The 16,031-nt window shown below is 46.0% G+C and overlaps 2 protein-coding genes across 2 annotated transcripts in view; one reads left to right on the forward strand and one right to left on the reverse strand.

Annotated features, from left to right (window-relative positions):
• The window catches only part of BBS4 (Bardet-Biedl syndrome 4), a 426,848-nt gene that overhangs the window by 147,714 nt on the left and 263,103 nt on the right, over positions 1-16,031 (forward strand). The gene's annotated exons all lie outside the window — the stretch shown is intronic.
• HEXA (hexosaminidase subunit alpha) overlaps positions 1-16,031 on the reverse strand; it is a 39,330-nt gene that overhangs the window by 6,026 nt on the left and 17,273 nt on the right. Inside the window, exons 2-6 of the mRNA XM_081228015.1 lie at positions 5,509-5,601; positions 3,743-3,808; positions 1,854-1,900; positions 1,230-1,340; positions 257-358 (exon numbers count right to left, since the gene is read on the reverse strand). Of these exons, the coding sequence (XP_081084141.1) occupies positions 257-358; positions 1,230-1,340; positions 1,854-1,900; positions 3,743-3,808; positions 5,509-5,601 (419 nt within the window). The remainder of the gene's footprint in view (positions 1-256; positions 359-1,229; positions 1,341-1,853; positions 1,901-3,742; positions 3,809-5,508; positions 5,602-16,031) is intronic.

The raw sequence follows: 16,031 nt of genomic DNA on the forward strand, positions 1-16,031 counted from the left end.
CTAACCAAATATAGATAAATAAAAAGAAGATGGGACCAGGAGAGAGTCTCTCCTGAAGGTCACAGAGCAAATGAATGGTGTAGTTTGGACCTGAACTCAGGTCTCCTGACTCCAAATCCAGTGCCCACCCCCTATATGTCAGTGTGTACCTAAAACTGGCTGGTTAGGAGGAGAGCTGGTGTCCTTGCCAGCAGGGAGCCATAGCCAGGTTCAGACTTCAAGCCATCAACTTGGTCTGGGCGAAATTAAGGCATACCTTTTTGGTGAGGTCTGGAAAAGTGAAGCTCTCATATGGGAAGGAAGAGTCATCAACCAGATGCCAGTGGAACACGTTGAATTTATTGTACGCCATGACATCCTGTAGGTCAGAGCACGCACTGTTAACTCAGCACTTCTCCAGCTTCAGCCCCAAGCTTGGCAGGCTGCTCCACACACTTTAACAGGCTCGACCTGCCCAGCTTCCTGCTAAGTGTTCACAGGTTCTCCCTATCAAACCCTCCCATCGGGTTGTGCCTGGCGTGGAGGGAAGGGGAAGACCCTGCACATGCAGAGATGGCTGACAGAAGTAGTATCTCCTCTTTGGGGGATGAGTTACGGTCACATCGAGAGGAGCGCTGCAGCTCCGTGGTAACCTGCGGTCTTCAGAAAGCCCCACAATACCCTGAAAACTAATATTTCCTCCTGCCATTTGTTTTGGGTTGTCTGATTAGTGTTTCTCCAAACTGTGAGGTCTGTTGTGAATTTAGTAGCCCTATAGTCCATAAATCTCAGATGCCCAAACTGGTGGATGTGTCCACTTCTTTGGTTCCATCAGGAGAGCAAAGGAAAAGTTAGACACATGAGCTAGATCAGCAGCTGTCAGGTAAGACTGCCCATCAAATTCAAGACAGTTAGGAACATCCCCAGCTAAGGCTTTTGAACATCTCTTTCCTATGACTTTGTACTAACTAAAGTTAGCTCTGCTCAGTCAAAGAAGTCAATTCCCCAAACCACTTCCTGCATCGCTGGAGACAGCCCGGACATTGGTCCTCAGTAGCCAGTGGGGTAGGTTTAAATCACTCTTGTTATTTTTTTGAATCTTGGAGCAGGTCATCTTTTACATTTTTCCCGGGAGCTCATAAAGTTATGCACATTCTCTCTGTAACTCTTTAAGAATATGGCACCTGATCTATCTGTTGTCCCATTACCCCAGAACCCTGAGGGCAAAGAAGGCCTTAAGGCCTGGGTACCAGAGTGTCCAGGATGCTAGCCAGTGGCAGGTAATGGCGAGACGTATCCAACAACAAGCCCCGGTGAGGGAAGCGGGGGAAGTCCTCAATCTCCGTCTTGTTGATATAGAACTGTGTGGACCAAACACCGAACATGTTAAGATTCAAAGGAAATTCACCAGTGGGGTGGAGGGGGATGAGAAAAGTCTTCCAAGATTCCTGAAAAGCCAACCTGTGACTGTTCTGCAGGGTAACTGTCTCCACAAACACCGCACACCTCTACCTCAATGACCATAAGCAGGTACCTGTCCAGAGAGCAACTGTCCTGTGCCAGCCAAATACAGCCGTCCCACATACCACTCAGCCCACACATTCCAGATTTTCACTGACTGTTAATATTTTCTTCAAAGCAGTGTGGTCTCAAGGTCATTGCTAAACAATGACCCAGGGTGAACTAAGTTATACCCCAACTGGCAAAATCTACCAAACCAGTTTCCACCCATATCTCCTTGAATACTCTTTTTTGGGGCCATATCAAGCCACCAGGACTCTGTTCAAGGTAAAATAAGATATTTCCAGGACTCTCAACATTGGGAGCAAACCCCAGAGATTTAAAAGGAGCCCTTTTTGAGGGACCACACTCACCGTGCCCTCAGGAGATCTCCAAACAAGCTGGCTAAAAGTCTCCAGACCTGCAGGGAAGTAGAGAGGCAGATGGTAAAGACTTAGGGAGGTGGGTAAAGACTTGGAACCATTTGGAAGGTTCCCATGTGGCACAGCACAGTGCTTGGGCACACAGTGAGAGGGGATCTAGAGTAGGCTTGATGGTTCTCAACAGTTACGAAAAGGGGCTAGTAGGAAGCCAGTATCTATTTTTACTCTGTATTTTATCTGGGGAGGTGGCAGCGTAAGGGGTTTTTGTGCCCCTCCTAGCAATACACTAACCCACATGCCTCTTATCTATACTTCCTAAGCCTTGAATTTACAAAGATATTAAGAAGAGAGGCCAAGGGGCTTCCCTGGTGGCGCAGTGGTTGAGAGTCCGCCTGCCGATGCAGGGGACACAGGTTCGTGCCCCAGTCCGGGAAGATCCCACATGCTGTGGAGCGGCTGGGCCCGTGAGCCATGGCCGCTGAGCCTACGCGTCCAGAGCCTGTGTTCTGCAACGGGAGAGGCCACAACAGTGAGAGGCCTGCGTACCGCAAAAAAAAAAAAAAAGAAGAGAGGCCAAGATGTGTGCCCATGAGGACAGACACAGGGACAAGCCAGCTCACAAGGGGTTAAAGCTTTCCATGGATAATACCCAACAGGAGCTAAGGGAGCTGAGAAAAAGGGGCCCCCAATCTGTTGCCCCTTCACTTCTCCCAGACTGAATTGTGAGAATGTGATCATTGACTTGAGTTTCATAAACTCAATCAGAAACTTCTGGGTCCACAGCTGGACTTAGAAGACAAAGAAGCCTCCACTTTTCCTCTTCAGAGCCTAAGAAGAGAACCAGCTATAGGGAGCTGAGGTGTGGCAGGCAGCAACTGCCCCAGAAGACTGGACACAGACTCCTAGATTCCAGCAAAGCCCAAGGGCAGACATGCTGAGTCCAGAGCACTAGATGTTCTCAACAGCTGGGGGGCCTCACTTCTGAAAATCCAGCAGAAGCCCTGTGAAGGATTCCCAGAATCCTAAATTTTCAGAATTTAAGAATCTGTGAGACTTTCATGGTCACTCAGTAGCTCATTTGAGGCAGACTTCCAGTGTACCACCATCTGGGCTTCTCTCCAGTCTGACTCTGACGCCTAGCACTCGGGGTCCCAGATCTCCCCTACCTTAACCTGCCTAATAGTTAACACCCACACAAAAGCTACAAGAGGTAGAAAGGGGAGTTGGCATGCTGTTTCTCCAAAACACAGGGGAGGGGAGGAGAAGCTAGGGAACAAAGACAAACCAAAACAAGGTTTGGAGTTCAGTGAGAATTTCTCTCATCATTCACCAGCAGACCTTTTACCAAAAGTGGTAGAGTTGTTTGGCTAAGTCTGTATCTAGGGACCGAATACCTTTTCAGTAAGCCAAGAAGAAGGGCAGGGGGGCCTATCACCCGTTAGCTAGCAAAGTCCTCAGTTTCTCCCCAAATAATAGAGTTCTACATATTTTACCACTCCTTACCTCTTTTTTGACATTTATCTATTCCTTTTGATCTAGTTTTTAAAGAACCTTTCCAATCATGTGTCTGAAAGGAGAGCTGAACAAGCAGTGCTTGTGGCAGAGTGGGCCCCTCTCCCCAGCTGCCTGCCCGCTGCTTCCCCAGAGCACCTGCCCAGGGGAGTGGCTGCCCCTGCACAGGCTGACACCTGTCAACTTCTGGAGACAGCTGTAAGAATACTCCCTTCAGGGAGCTGGGGAAATACTCTTAACTGGACCATAAAGCAAGCTTCCTAAGGTGGGGGTGTTCACTGGGCCCCCAGTCCTGCCCCCTACCCCACCAGGGCTGACCTTCCCACATCATCCTTCTCTCTCTCCCAGCGTCAGCCCCATCTTGTTACCTCGGAGGGCGCCCCAGACAGTCTCTGAGAGGAGGAAACACTGCTCATCATTTACAGTCAGGGTGTCTGAAATGACAGAAACGACCCCATTTGGTTAAGGATTTCTACGCTCAGATTACAATCACATGTTCTGTGTAAATCCTTGGATTAGAAAATAACAACAAGAGAACAGTATGGAGGTTCCTTAAAAAACTAAAAATAGAATTACCATATGATCCAGCAATCCCACTACCGGGCATATACCCAGAGAAAACCATAATTCAAAAAGACATGCACCCCAGTGTTCACTGCAGCACTATTTACAATAGCCAGGTCATGGAAGCAACCTAAGTGTCCATCGACAGATGAATGGATAAAGAAGATGTGGTATATATATACTGTGGAATGTTACTCAGCCATAAAAAGAACGAAATTGGGTCATTTGTAGAGACATGAATGGACCTAGAGACTGTCATACAGAGTGAAGTAAGTCAGAAAGAGAAAAAACAAATATCGTATATTAACGCATATATGTGGAATCTAGAAAAATGGTACAGATAAACCAGTTTGCAAGGCAGAAATAGAGACACAGATATAGAGAACAAACGTATGGACACCAAGGGGGGAAAGCAGGGAGTGGGGGTGGTGGTGGGATGTACTGAGAGATTGGGATTGACATATATACACTAATATGTATAATAAAATAGATGAATAAGAACCTGCTGTATAAAAAAATAAAATAAAATTCAAAAAAAAAAGATAAGCTGTCACCCATGTGGATTTTTCCCTGTTATATATGGATAGTTCTCTTTCATTTAGGAATAAAAATGCAATATATTATAAAACAAAAAATAACAACAAGGGACTTCCCTGGTGGTCCAGTGGTTAAGATTCCGCACTTCCACTGCAGGGGGCGCGGGTCTGATCCCCAGTCGGGGAACTAAGATTCCTTATGCCGCATGGTGCAGCCAAAAAAAAAAAAAAAGATAACATTTTTTTTTTCTTTCAAAGAGGAGGCGTTCCCTGAGCAAGCAAGGCTGCACTCAGGCCTGGGGCCAAAGTGGGAGGGTGGTCACCCAGTGGCTCCGAGGCCCTGGAAGACAGTGTGTGAGGAGGGGCAGGCTGATACAGATTCCTCTATAAAGCACCACCCACCCTGTGGGTCAGTTTCCCCACCGGAAACATAATTCCTGCCAGGCTTTAGCTCCAAGTATGAAGGGGAGAGGGATGCTCGGAGGAGTGAGTCCAGGTTACGACGTTCCCAGAGCCTTTGAAATCACCCTCCTGTCCCTTTGTCTCCAAGCTTCAGCTACTCCATCAGGAACGTAAGGAAGAAGCCAAGACCTGAATGTTCGCTTTGCAGACGGAGATGTCCCCAAATGCCGCTGCTCAGGGAAGACGGGTGGCAGCCACAGAACCAACGCCTTGACTTCCTCTCGGTTCAAACGGCCGTAAACTCCTTCTCTTCCCAGGGTAGGGTCTCTTAGAGAAAATCAGCAAAGTGTACAAGTTCCTAAAATGCCAGTGGGATTATATTCAGTCCAGAAGGCAGGTGTCCTGTGGGACTCAGTGAATAGCCAGTGTGATGTTCACAGCCAACTGTCAGATGCTGGTTAGACTGCATAGGAAAAATTCACCTTTGACGGCTCTAGGCACTTGGTGAGCCCTGGTCCCCACACTCATGGAGGGCTCCAGGCGTAGCATCCGCAACTTAGGCCAGGCCATCCGGAGTTAAAGCTCGAGACAAGTGCTTTCTCTTCTCGAACAGGGAACAAGGTGGTACTTACAATTCTCCACAGACTCCAAAGAAGGAAACTGGTCACATCCAGGAGTGACAACAAGGATAACCAACGAATTCTTCTCTGACGTATGCCATTTTCCTGCAAGGACAGGATGAACTCAGTGAGGCTGACCTGCCACCAGAAACAACAGGCAAAAACTAAGGCCCTGCAGAAGGGTTGCTGGCTCTGGTCCCTTCAGCCTGTGTGCCCGTGGTGAGGGGGAGGGGACGGATCTGCCCTTGGCACTGCCTAGTCATCTGTTCAACTTGGTCACTTCGGTCGTGCTCTGCTCTCCCCAGTAACCCGCCTGGCCCGTGTATGACTGGCCTGGCAGCAGCCCTCTGTAACCGGGCTCTCTGTTTCTGACTTGTAGAGGCCAAGCACATGATTCCAAGACCTCAACGACTGCTTCTGAACTAAAGATGGCTCTAGAGTACTGCTAGTCAAAGTGTGGTCTGCAGATTAGCTGCTGATTTGCAAACGGTGTTACTCGTGGGTTACCAGATAGGAAGCTTATATGACTCCAGAATGTGAGGCAACTATGTCAGAGCAAACACACTGTTTAGGTCTAACAATTTTTCATAACAAGGTTTTCTTATTGAAGGGAACCGTTTTACGTTCTGGTGCGTACGCTTCTCATCTCATTGCAGAGTGGCACTTGAAGTAGCACTGCTCTGGAGGGCTCCAGATGAAAGCTTCCAACTTTGTAAAAGCTCAGGAGCTAATGTGAGCAGATGAAGCAGATGACAGGAGGATCTTCTATGCAAAGGAGGCCTGAGATGACCTAGCGGGCGCTCCAGCAAAGGCACGTGGCCACCAGCCCATCCTGCTTCCTTCCTTCCTCTTCCTAAACAGGTTCTCTGTCTAAGGCAGACTTCTTCCCAACAGTGGAAAGCCACCCAGTAGGAGACAACATACTATCTAATAGAGTTTAACAGATCCCAGTCTACGCAGAAAAAAAAAAAAAAAAAAAGCCCAAATCAAAACACTAATGTACTGTCTCTTCCCACCCTCCCACTGGTTCTTCTCCGTGACCTTCAGGGTGGTTCTGATTGTACCACTCCAAGCCTGAACCTCAGTGAACTCCCACTCTCTTATTCTTTTTCTGGAGCCACATTCATCCCCACTGGCACCACAACATCCATGACTTCCTATGGAACTATAAAGTCAGGGGTAGGATGGTCTGGCAAAAAGCAGGGAGAGAGGATTCAGAACCAAACTGGAATCCCAAATGTTATCTAACTCTAGGCAGAAGGAACCCAGGAGCCTTGAACCATCTCAAGGAAGCCTGCTCAAATCTCCTGATCACTACACCACATGGCTGCATCTTGGCTTTCAGGCCGGCCAGGAAGCAAGCCAATCAGGGGCCCTTTCTCACCATAATGAGCAAACATATTCTTTCCCCTGCCTGTAAATATCCTGTTGCCCCACACTAATACCTGCTTAAACCCTGGAGGCAGAAGAGAATTTGAGGCTATTCTGGGACAGGCCAACTCACAACTCCATTCTAAACCCTGAAGATTCATCCCCACAACATAGGAGGACAACCAGACTTTCAGGGCAGAGAGCACACTCAAAGCAGAATGTGCAGGGCCATTCCAAGCTCTCTAAGCAGACAGGCCATCTCTACAAACCCCAAAGACCAAGGAGGACTTCACTGAGAGGCAGGCGTGAAGAAAACTATAAAAGAATATCCCTCCTTAAACCACGGCCTCATCCCTTGTCTCCTTATCCCCACCTGACCCCACACATTGTGGAGCCCCAATATCACTGTGTGGAGAGCTCATGTGCACATCTACCCAGGCGGGCATGCAAAAGAGGACAGAAGTCCTGAGCTGTAGTCTTAATCCTCTGGACCTCAGTCTACCAAACTGAGGAGAAATCACAACTATTCATATGCAACTGCCATGGTCACTGTCCTGATGAGGAGAAAGGCTGCACAAACACCAGGTTTATCTGAACTTACTTAGAAGACAAGAAAACATCTAATTGCTGTTGTTATTATATTTTTGTTTTTCTAAAACACACCTATACTCCATTCTCTAAATCCATGGTCTTTTAGTGGGGAAGGTCCCAGACTCCTTTGAAGATCTGACAAAAATGAAAGGATTTTTCCCCTAGAACAGTGCCCTTAATTTAAGGGCTCATCCCTCCACCCCTGACCACCAATCTCATGGTGAAGAAGCCCCATCCTAAGTGCTCTCAGTGACTCATGTGGGTTTGGGCTGATAAAGAAGACACAGAGTCATGGCTGCTGCTTAAACAAGCTCTGAGGAGAAAGGACCAGGGGAGGCAGCGATGTGAGAGCTGGCAAAACAGGAGGGACACTGGGTCATTTAAAGGATGTAAACAGAGACCATCATTGTGGTTTTCCGCCTCCAAGTTGCCACTCTGAAGAGAACAGGAAATAGGCAGGGGATAAGCCAGCCGCCTCTACAAACACCCACACACCCTGCGCTAGGAAGAACTGAGGTGTGGGAAGCAGGGTCTGGCAAACAGCCTGCTCACCAGCAGTCGCACGGGAACACTCGCAATGAGCCCGGGCGGGACAGCAGGAAATTCTGAAGCCTCAAGTGCTCAGGAAGCAGCATGGAAAACAGAGCACTGAGCTGGGAGATCAGGAAGGGTTAGTTCTGGTTCTGGCCCTGCTGCTGCCAAGCAGAGCGAGTCTCGGGGCTCCCACTTCCTCCCTGATAAACAATGGCAGGGTAGGACCAGGTCCCAGCTGCTCCTCCTCAGAGCCAGTACTTCGTGATTCCGCAGACAAATCACATACTGCGGGGTCCCATTCTAGACCACTGCTCCCATCTCCACAGCTCCCTCATCCCCCTGCTTTCGTGGAAGCCTGCTCTTTTCTTTGGGTTCACTGAAAAGTTTGTATTTTTTAAAATTTAAGAAGTTAAAAAAATGCAAACAGCCCAGAAGTGTTTACAGCAAAAAGAAAAAAGAAGTTATCTTTGGCACCCCTCTTCTTCTCTGAAGAGATAACCACGGTTAGTCTTCTACCCTTGTGCCCCCCTTTTTAGCACAATTTAGCCTTATTCATCCCAGGTCGGCTCTGGATGTGGAACTCGAGAACAAGGGAATCCTAGACCCTTTTACTACCCAATTCCTGCTGTTGGACTTTGTCCAGATGCCAGTACTATGATCCTTCCATTCCCTTTCTGTTCTCAATCCTCTCCCATCCTCACCTCCTTCACTGCTGCCCTAGATGTGGTGACCCATCACCTCAAACACAATCTAGCCAACACTCTCAACAGCCTGTCGCTGTCTTCGGTTGCACACAGTGGGCAAAACCCTCAACCTGGATCAATCTAACATCTGCCTTCCGTGCACCTATCCTGGTCTCTCATCTTGGATGGGCCCTTGATGCCAATTGTGAAAATCTGCTTCTCCGCCACTGCTTTCTTCTATTCTCTGCAACAGCTATTTCAGACTGGTACCACTTTCTTCAAGTCCATAACTGGATCACAACCTCCTTTACTCTCAGCTGACAATCAGCAATCATCCACCTCTACCTTCCCTGCTCCTCCCTGACAAAAATACCTGCAACACACACCTGGTCTTTACCTTCTCCTTTTCCTACCTTGGTGGAAGGGGCTTCCCTTCACCTGTGCTCTGCAACTCTACTCAGGCTCCTCTTGTATAAGTTATCTCTCTTTCCCCTCAAATCTTCAGATTATTTCTTTCCGCTGATTCTCTCCCATCAGCATTAAAATATTTGCAAGTCTTCCTAGTCTTGACTCCAGGTCATCTCGAACAGTCACTCTTTCTCTCTCCTTCCAGTTACAAAAGAAACTCTAGAGGAAATGTAGCCTGAGCAGTTCAGTGCTGAATTTCAAAGTCAGACAGATCTGGGTTCAAATCTGGGTTCTAACACTTCCTAGCTGTGGGACCCTGAGCAAGTTATTTTCCCTCTAAGCTGGAGGTTCCTCATCTGGTGATCATGACAGTACCTACCCCATTGGGCTGTTGAGAAGATTAAATGAGTTAAAGTGTGTGAAGTGCTTAGCTCAGTGCCCAGCACATGAGAGGTGCTCATGGAGTTGGCCATCCTTAGTCCTCTCTTTGTAGCCACTGCCTGACCTCCTTTCTATTCCTCAGTCCACTATAATCTGGCTTCCTTCACCATCGCTCCTTTGAAAATGCCTTCACCAAGGGCCTGTAGTTCTGCAACTAAATTCAAGGGATCCTTTTCAACAAATTCATTCATTCATTCAACAGTTATTTACTGAGCGCTTACTATGAGCCAGGCTATTCTGTGCTGGGGAAACAACAGTGATCAAAACAGACAAAAATCCCTGCTGTACAGAGGGAGCATGCTACTAACACTTTCAGGACCTCTTGGCAGCATCAGACAGCAGACAGCCCTGACCTTCCTGAAACTAAACTCCCTTAGCTTAAGGGACACTGCTCTGTCTTGGTTTTCCTTCTCACTCCTTGAACATGCTTCCTCATTCTCCTTTTCCTTCACCCACCCCTACATGCTGGTTTCCCCAGGGTTCCAGACTTCTCTTTTTCTCCTCACTTTATACTCTCTCCGGACAATGTCATCCACTTCCATGGTAGACTGATGATTCTCAGATCTACCTTTCCATGCCAACTCTTCTGGAGCTCTAGAGTCATACAGTACCTCCACTCAAATGTCTCAAAAGCACTTCAAATCTTAAATACAGAATTGAACTAACTCTTCATTCCTCTTCCCGGCTGACCTTCTCCCTCAGTTTGATAACAGCACCATCTACTGATTTACCCAGACCAGAAACCTCTTCCTTCTCCCATCCTTCTGAGTAGAGCGCAAGTTTATTCACTCATACTTATTGACTGTCTATGTGCCAAACCCTGTGCTAAGCACTGAGATTACAGCAGTTAAAAAGAAAGACCCAACTAAGTGTTATAACTACAAAATCCTTCCTGGCTCTTGACATCACCACCATCTTCCCACCCCCACTGGGTCAATGCCTTAATTTAGCCTCTTGTGAATTTTCATCTGGACTGTAAAAAAGTCTCCCAGTTGCTCTCCCTGCCTCCACATATATCCCATTTCAATCTCTTATCCTTTGTGATCTTTTAATATGAAAATCAGATTATGAAAATCTCTGCCCAAAAGCCTACAACGGTTCCCCACAGCTCTCAGGTTAAAGTGCAGAATCTGCTGGATGATTACACGAACTCGAGCCTCATCTTTCTCTGCTCCTGTGGGGGAACTCTCACAGGAGCACGATGAACTCTTTACAGAACCCTGAAAATGCCACATTTTCTCCCTCTTTTTCTCTGCATGTATTGCTTCCTCCAAGCAATACATGCAGAGAAAAAGAGGCTTAACCTTGAAAGGGGACCTACGAGCAGGACCTTGAACCTTGAGTTGGTGTCTGCCAGCTACCAAGAGAGGAAAAGGTATTCCAAGCCTGGGAAGCAGCTGATACACAAGAGCATCGGTGTGTCTAGGGGAAGAAGCAAGACCACCCCTGTCAGACTTCTTCTCCTGGTAGAGTGGGAGTCTAAGAATCCAACTGCCCTGAGCCTGGAGCCCCTCCATAGTGCTGCTGGATTCAGTCTGGACCGTGGTGCCTCTTCCCACAAGTCCTAAGATTCTTCACCCACCAGAGACTACTAATACCTACTCAGAAATATTGATACAATCCATCTAGCCCCTAGGTGAATCCTGAATATTCTCCTTTCTGTCTTCTTTTGTAAAAGTTGTAAGTAAAAGTTTTCTTTTTTCCTCTACTTTTAAAACTTAATCTGGGGGACTTCCCTGGTGGCGCAGCAGTTAAGAATCTGCCTGCCAATGCAGGGAACATGGGTTCGAGCCCTGGCCCGGGAAGATCCCACATGCTGCAGAGCAACTAAGCCCGTGCACCACAACTACTAAGCCTGTGCTCTAGAGTCTTCGAGCCACAACTACTGAAGCCCACATGCCCTAGAGCCTGCGCACAACTACTGAGACCACGCGTTGCTACTGCTGAAGCCCATGTGCCTAGAGCCTGTGCTCCGCAACAAGAGAAGCCACCACAATGAGAAGCCCGCACACCACAAGGAAGAGTAGCCCCCACTCACTGCAACTAGAGAAAGCCCGTGCACAGCAACGAAGACCCAATGCAGCCAAAAATAAAAATTAATTAATTAATTAATTAATTTAAAAAAGGTGAAACTCCTAACTTCTCTCCTCTTTGTGGACATTTGGGAATGCTTCTAAGCTTTCAATATTATAAACAATGCTCTAGTAAATATTCATATATATATTCTTGTTAAAGCAGTTGTGAGAGATTTTGGTAGGAAAATTCCTAGAGGTGGAAATGCTAGGCCAAAAATATTAAAGTTTTTAGTTTTGATGCTGCCAATTACTCTTCCAAATTACTGTACTAGTTTACCTGAGCCAAAATATATGGGCCCATCTTTTCGTCCTTCCAAAACTAGACTACGTCACTTCTTTTTCATCTGTGCCAGCCTGATTGATAAAGAAATACAGCATTGTTTTAATTTGTATTTCTTTAATAATGATTGAATTTGAGCATTGCTTTGTATTTACTGGTCATATTCTTTGCACTTTTTTTCCAACAAAAACATTTTTTTTATTGAAGTACAGTTGATTTACAATGTGCTAATTTCTGCTGTACATCAAAATGACTGCGTTATACACATATACATACATTCTTTTTTTTACATTCTTCCCCATTATGGTTTATCCCAAGAGACTGGATATAGTTCCCTGTGCTATAGGGTAGAACCTTGTTTATCCATTCCATATGTAATATCCAAACATATGTAATAGTTTGCATCTACCAATTCCAAACTCCCAGTCCATCCCTCTCTCCACCCACCCCACTTGGCAACCACAAGTCTGTTCTCTATGTCTATGAGTCTGCTTCTGTTTTGTAGATAAGTTCATTTGTCTTTGCACTTTTTTTAAAGGTAATTTTCTTTTATTGATTTGCGGAGCTCTTTCTAGATTTTAACCTTCTCTTTTAAGGTTGCAAATATTTGCCTCATTTTGTCCTTTAACCTATGGGTTCTTTTGCTTTAATTTGTATGTAGTCAAATCTGTTAGTCTTCTTTATGGTTTCCTTTATTGGCTTGCTTAGAAAGACCTCCTCTACCCTGGGACTACGTGAATCATTCCTTTGATTCCCTCTAATAGTTTTACAGCATATCCTTAGATCTTTAATATACCTGGAATTTACTTTTGTGCTTGACATGAGGTAAAGATTTTAAAATTTTCCAAATGGATAACCAGTCATCCCTACATATTTATTGACTAATACATCTTTTCACTTTTGATTGGAAATGCTTCCTTTGTCATATAGTAAATTCTCACGTATATATATACACATACATACACACACATACGTGAACTTTTGCTTGCCTCTAGAACTTGTTTCCTTGACATGGTTTTATAGTCATGGAAGCCTACTGTGTCATACTGCTATCATCCTTTGTCACTCTGCCCAATACATAAACACCTCTGCTCATTTCTGGGCCCACACTCCCATCTCTCTAAGGGTTGTTTCCTCTTCCCCACCAAGCCACCTGTACTACACATCATCCATCCCTGCCAACCCTCTGGAGCCTTACTCCATGGTTATTCAATTACCAAGACCCACAGCCTTTTCTACTTCCTCCTTAACTGAAGCCTGGCTCTCCCCAGGATACTGCTGCCCCTACCACTTGCTCTGAGTGGCAGCTCCTCCTCACATTCTGGGGCTGAGCCATGGGGCTGCTTCCAGGCCATCCACCCTCTACCATCAAGTGCAGCAACAACAACCTCTCTTCTGTGGCTCATGATATTCAGCTGTAAAATCTTGAGCCTCTCCTTGTCACGACACTCTGCAACTTCCTGTCACTTCTTTATTTACCCAAGACTGGATTCCGGTCTCCAGTCTTTCTCTCCATCCGGAGGCTAGCTATCATCCTAGGTGACTTTTGGACTCGGAAATGTCCCAACTCATTCTCTCAAGCTTCAGTACCATACAGCTAACCTCACACTCAACAGGTCCAAAATCAAACTGACTTTTTTTTTTTTTTTTTGTGGTACATGGGCCTCTCACTCCTGTGGCCTCTCCCGTTGCGGAGCACAGGCTCCGGACGCGCAGGCTCAGCGGCCATGGCTCACGGGCCCAGACGCTCCACGGCATGTGGGATCTTCCCGGACCGGGGCACGAACCCGTGCATCGGCAGGCGGACTCTCAACCACTGCACCACCAGGGAAGCCCCAAACTGACTTTTAGTCATTCCCATCTGCCTCTAAAACTCTTTTTTTTTTTTTAAAGGTTTTTTTTTTTTAATTTTTTTTTTTTTTTAGATGTTGGGGGTAGGAGTTTATTGATTTATTTTTTGCTGTGTTGGGTCTTCGTTTCTGTGGAGGGCTTTCTCTAGTTGTGGCAAGCGGGGGCCACTCTTCATCGCGGTGCGTGGGTCTCTCACTATCGCAGCCTCTCTTGTTGCGGAGCACAGGCTCCAGACGCGCAGGCTCAGTAGTTGTGTCTCACGGGCCCAGTTGCTCCGCGGCACGTGGGATCCTCCCAGACCAGGGCTCGAACCCGTGTCGCCTGCATTAGCAGGCAGATTCTCAACCACTGCGCCACCAGGGAAGCCCCTCTAAAACTCTTAATCAATCTCTCTGTCTCTCTCTCTTTTCACTCTTTCCCTCCCTTCCCTTGCTCTCCTACTGTTTTCCCTATCCTTGTGAATGGCAGCTGAACACATTCAAATTACTAAATCACAAATCTGGAGCCATGCTCACACCCCCCTCTCCATCATAACCGCCACCTTCAAGCATTCCACTTCCTAAATTTTTTTTTCTTTTTAAAAATGTTTTTATTTTATATTGGAATATAGTTGATTTACAATGTTGTGTTAGTTTCAGGTGTACAACAAAGTGATTCAGTTATACATATACATGTATCTATTCTTTTTCAGATTCTTTTCCTTTATAGGTTATTACAGAGTATCGAATAGAGTTCCCTGTGCTATACAGCAGGTCCATGTTGATTATCAATTTTATATGTAGTAGTGTGTATATGTTAATCCCAACCTCCTAATTTATCCCTCCCCCCACCTTTCCCCTTTGGTAACCATAAGTTTGTTTTCTATGTCTGTGAGTCTGTTTCTGTCTTATAAATAAGTTCATTTGTATAATTTCTTAAGGTTCCACATATAAGTGATATCATATATGATATTTGTCTTTGTCTGATTTACTTCACTTCGTATGATAATCTCTAGGACCATCCATGTTGCTGCAAATGGCATTATTTCATTCTTTTTTGTGCCTGAGTAATATTCCATTGTGTATATATACCACATCTTCTTTATCCATTTATCTGTCAATGGACATCCACTTGCTAAGTTTTTCTTCAGTCCTTCTAGTTTTCTTTGTCCGTACAGCCATCAACCCACTTCAGCCACTCTTATCTCTTATCTAGACCACTATAAGAGCCTTTTAACTGGGTTTCCTGCCTCTATTCCCATTCCCCACCAATCCCCAATGCAGCCACTTATCCTGTTTAATGGCTTTTATTGGCCTTCCTTGACCTTAGGGTAAAGTTCATGTTCTTTATCAGGGCTCACCAGGTCATTTCATGACCTTGCATCTACCACCTCACTAGCTTCAGAACTTGCTGACCCACCATGCAGCTGCATGCTTCACACTGACCACACTGACCTTGAGTTTCTTGAATATGTCATGGAAGCTTCTTTCCTAAAGGCCTTTCCTACATGCATTTCTTTCTGTGTGGATTAATAACTCCACCTCCATTAACTCCTTTCAGATCTCATTAGACAGCTCTTACTGGAAGTCTTCTCAAAATGTACCCCCTGCATGCACACGTCAGGTGTTCCCAAAGCACCTGTACCTCAGTTATCAGCAAAAATCACACTTTACCATATGTCTGTGTTTCCACTTCCAGAGACTGTAAGTTCTTTTAAGTCTTTAAAAATATTAATTTAGGGCTTCCCTGGTGGCGCAGTGGTTGAGAGTCCGCCTGCCGATGCAGGGGACGCGGGTTCGTGCCCCGGTTCGGGAAGATCCCACATGCTGTGGAGCAGCTGGGCCCGTGAGCCATGGCCGCTGAGACTGTGCGTGTGGAGCCTGTGCTCCGCAACAGGAGAGGCCACAACAGTGAGAGGCCTGCGTACCGCAAAAAAAAAAAAAAAAAAAAAAAAAAAAAAAAAAAATTAATAAAAAAAAATTTATACAACTTTTAAAGGTTACTTTCCATTTAAGGTTATTACAAAATAATAATGTAACCTGGCTACATTCCCTGTGTTGTACAATACACCCTTGAGCCTATCTTATACCCAAGTTTGTACCTCCCACTCTCCAACCCCTATACTGCCCCTCCCCCTTCCCCACTGCTAACCACTAGGTTTGTTCTCTATATCTGAGTCTGCTTTTCTGTTGTATTCACTAGTTCATTGTATTTTTTAGATTCTGCATATAAGTGATATCATACAGTACTTGTCTTTCTCTGTCTGACTTACTTCACTTAGCATAATGCCCTCCAAGTCCATCTATGTTGCTACAAATCACA

The sequence above is a fragment of the Mesoplodon bidens genome, assembly GCF_964165515.1.
Source record: "Mesoplodon bidens genome assembly, chromosome: 3".
Taxonomy (NCBI): domain Eukaryota; kingdom Metazoa; phylum Chordata; class Mammalia; order Artiodactyla; family Ziphiidae; genus Mesoplodon; species Mesoplodon bidens.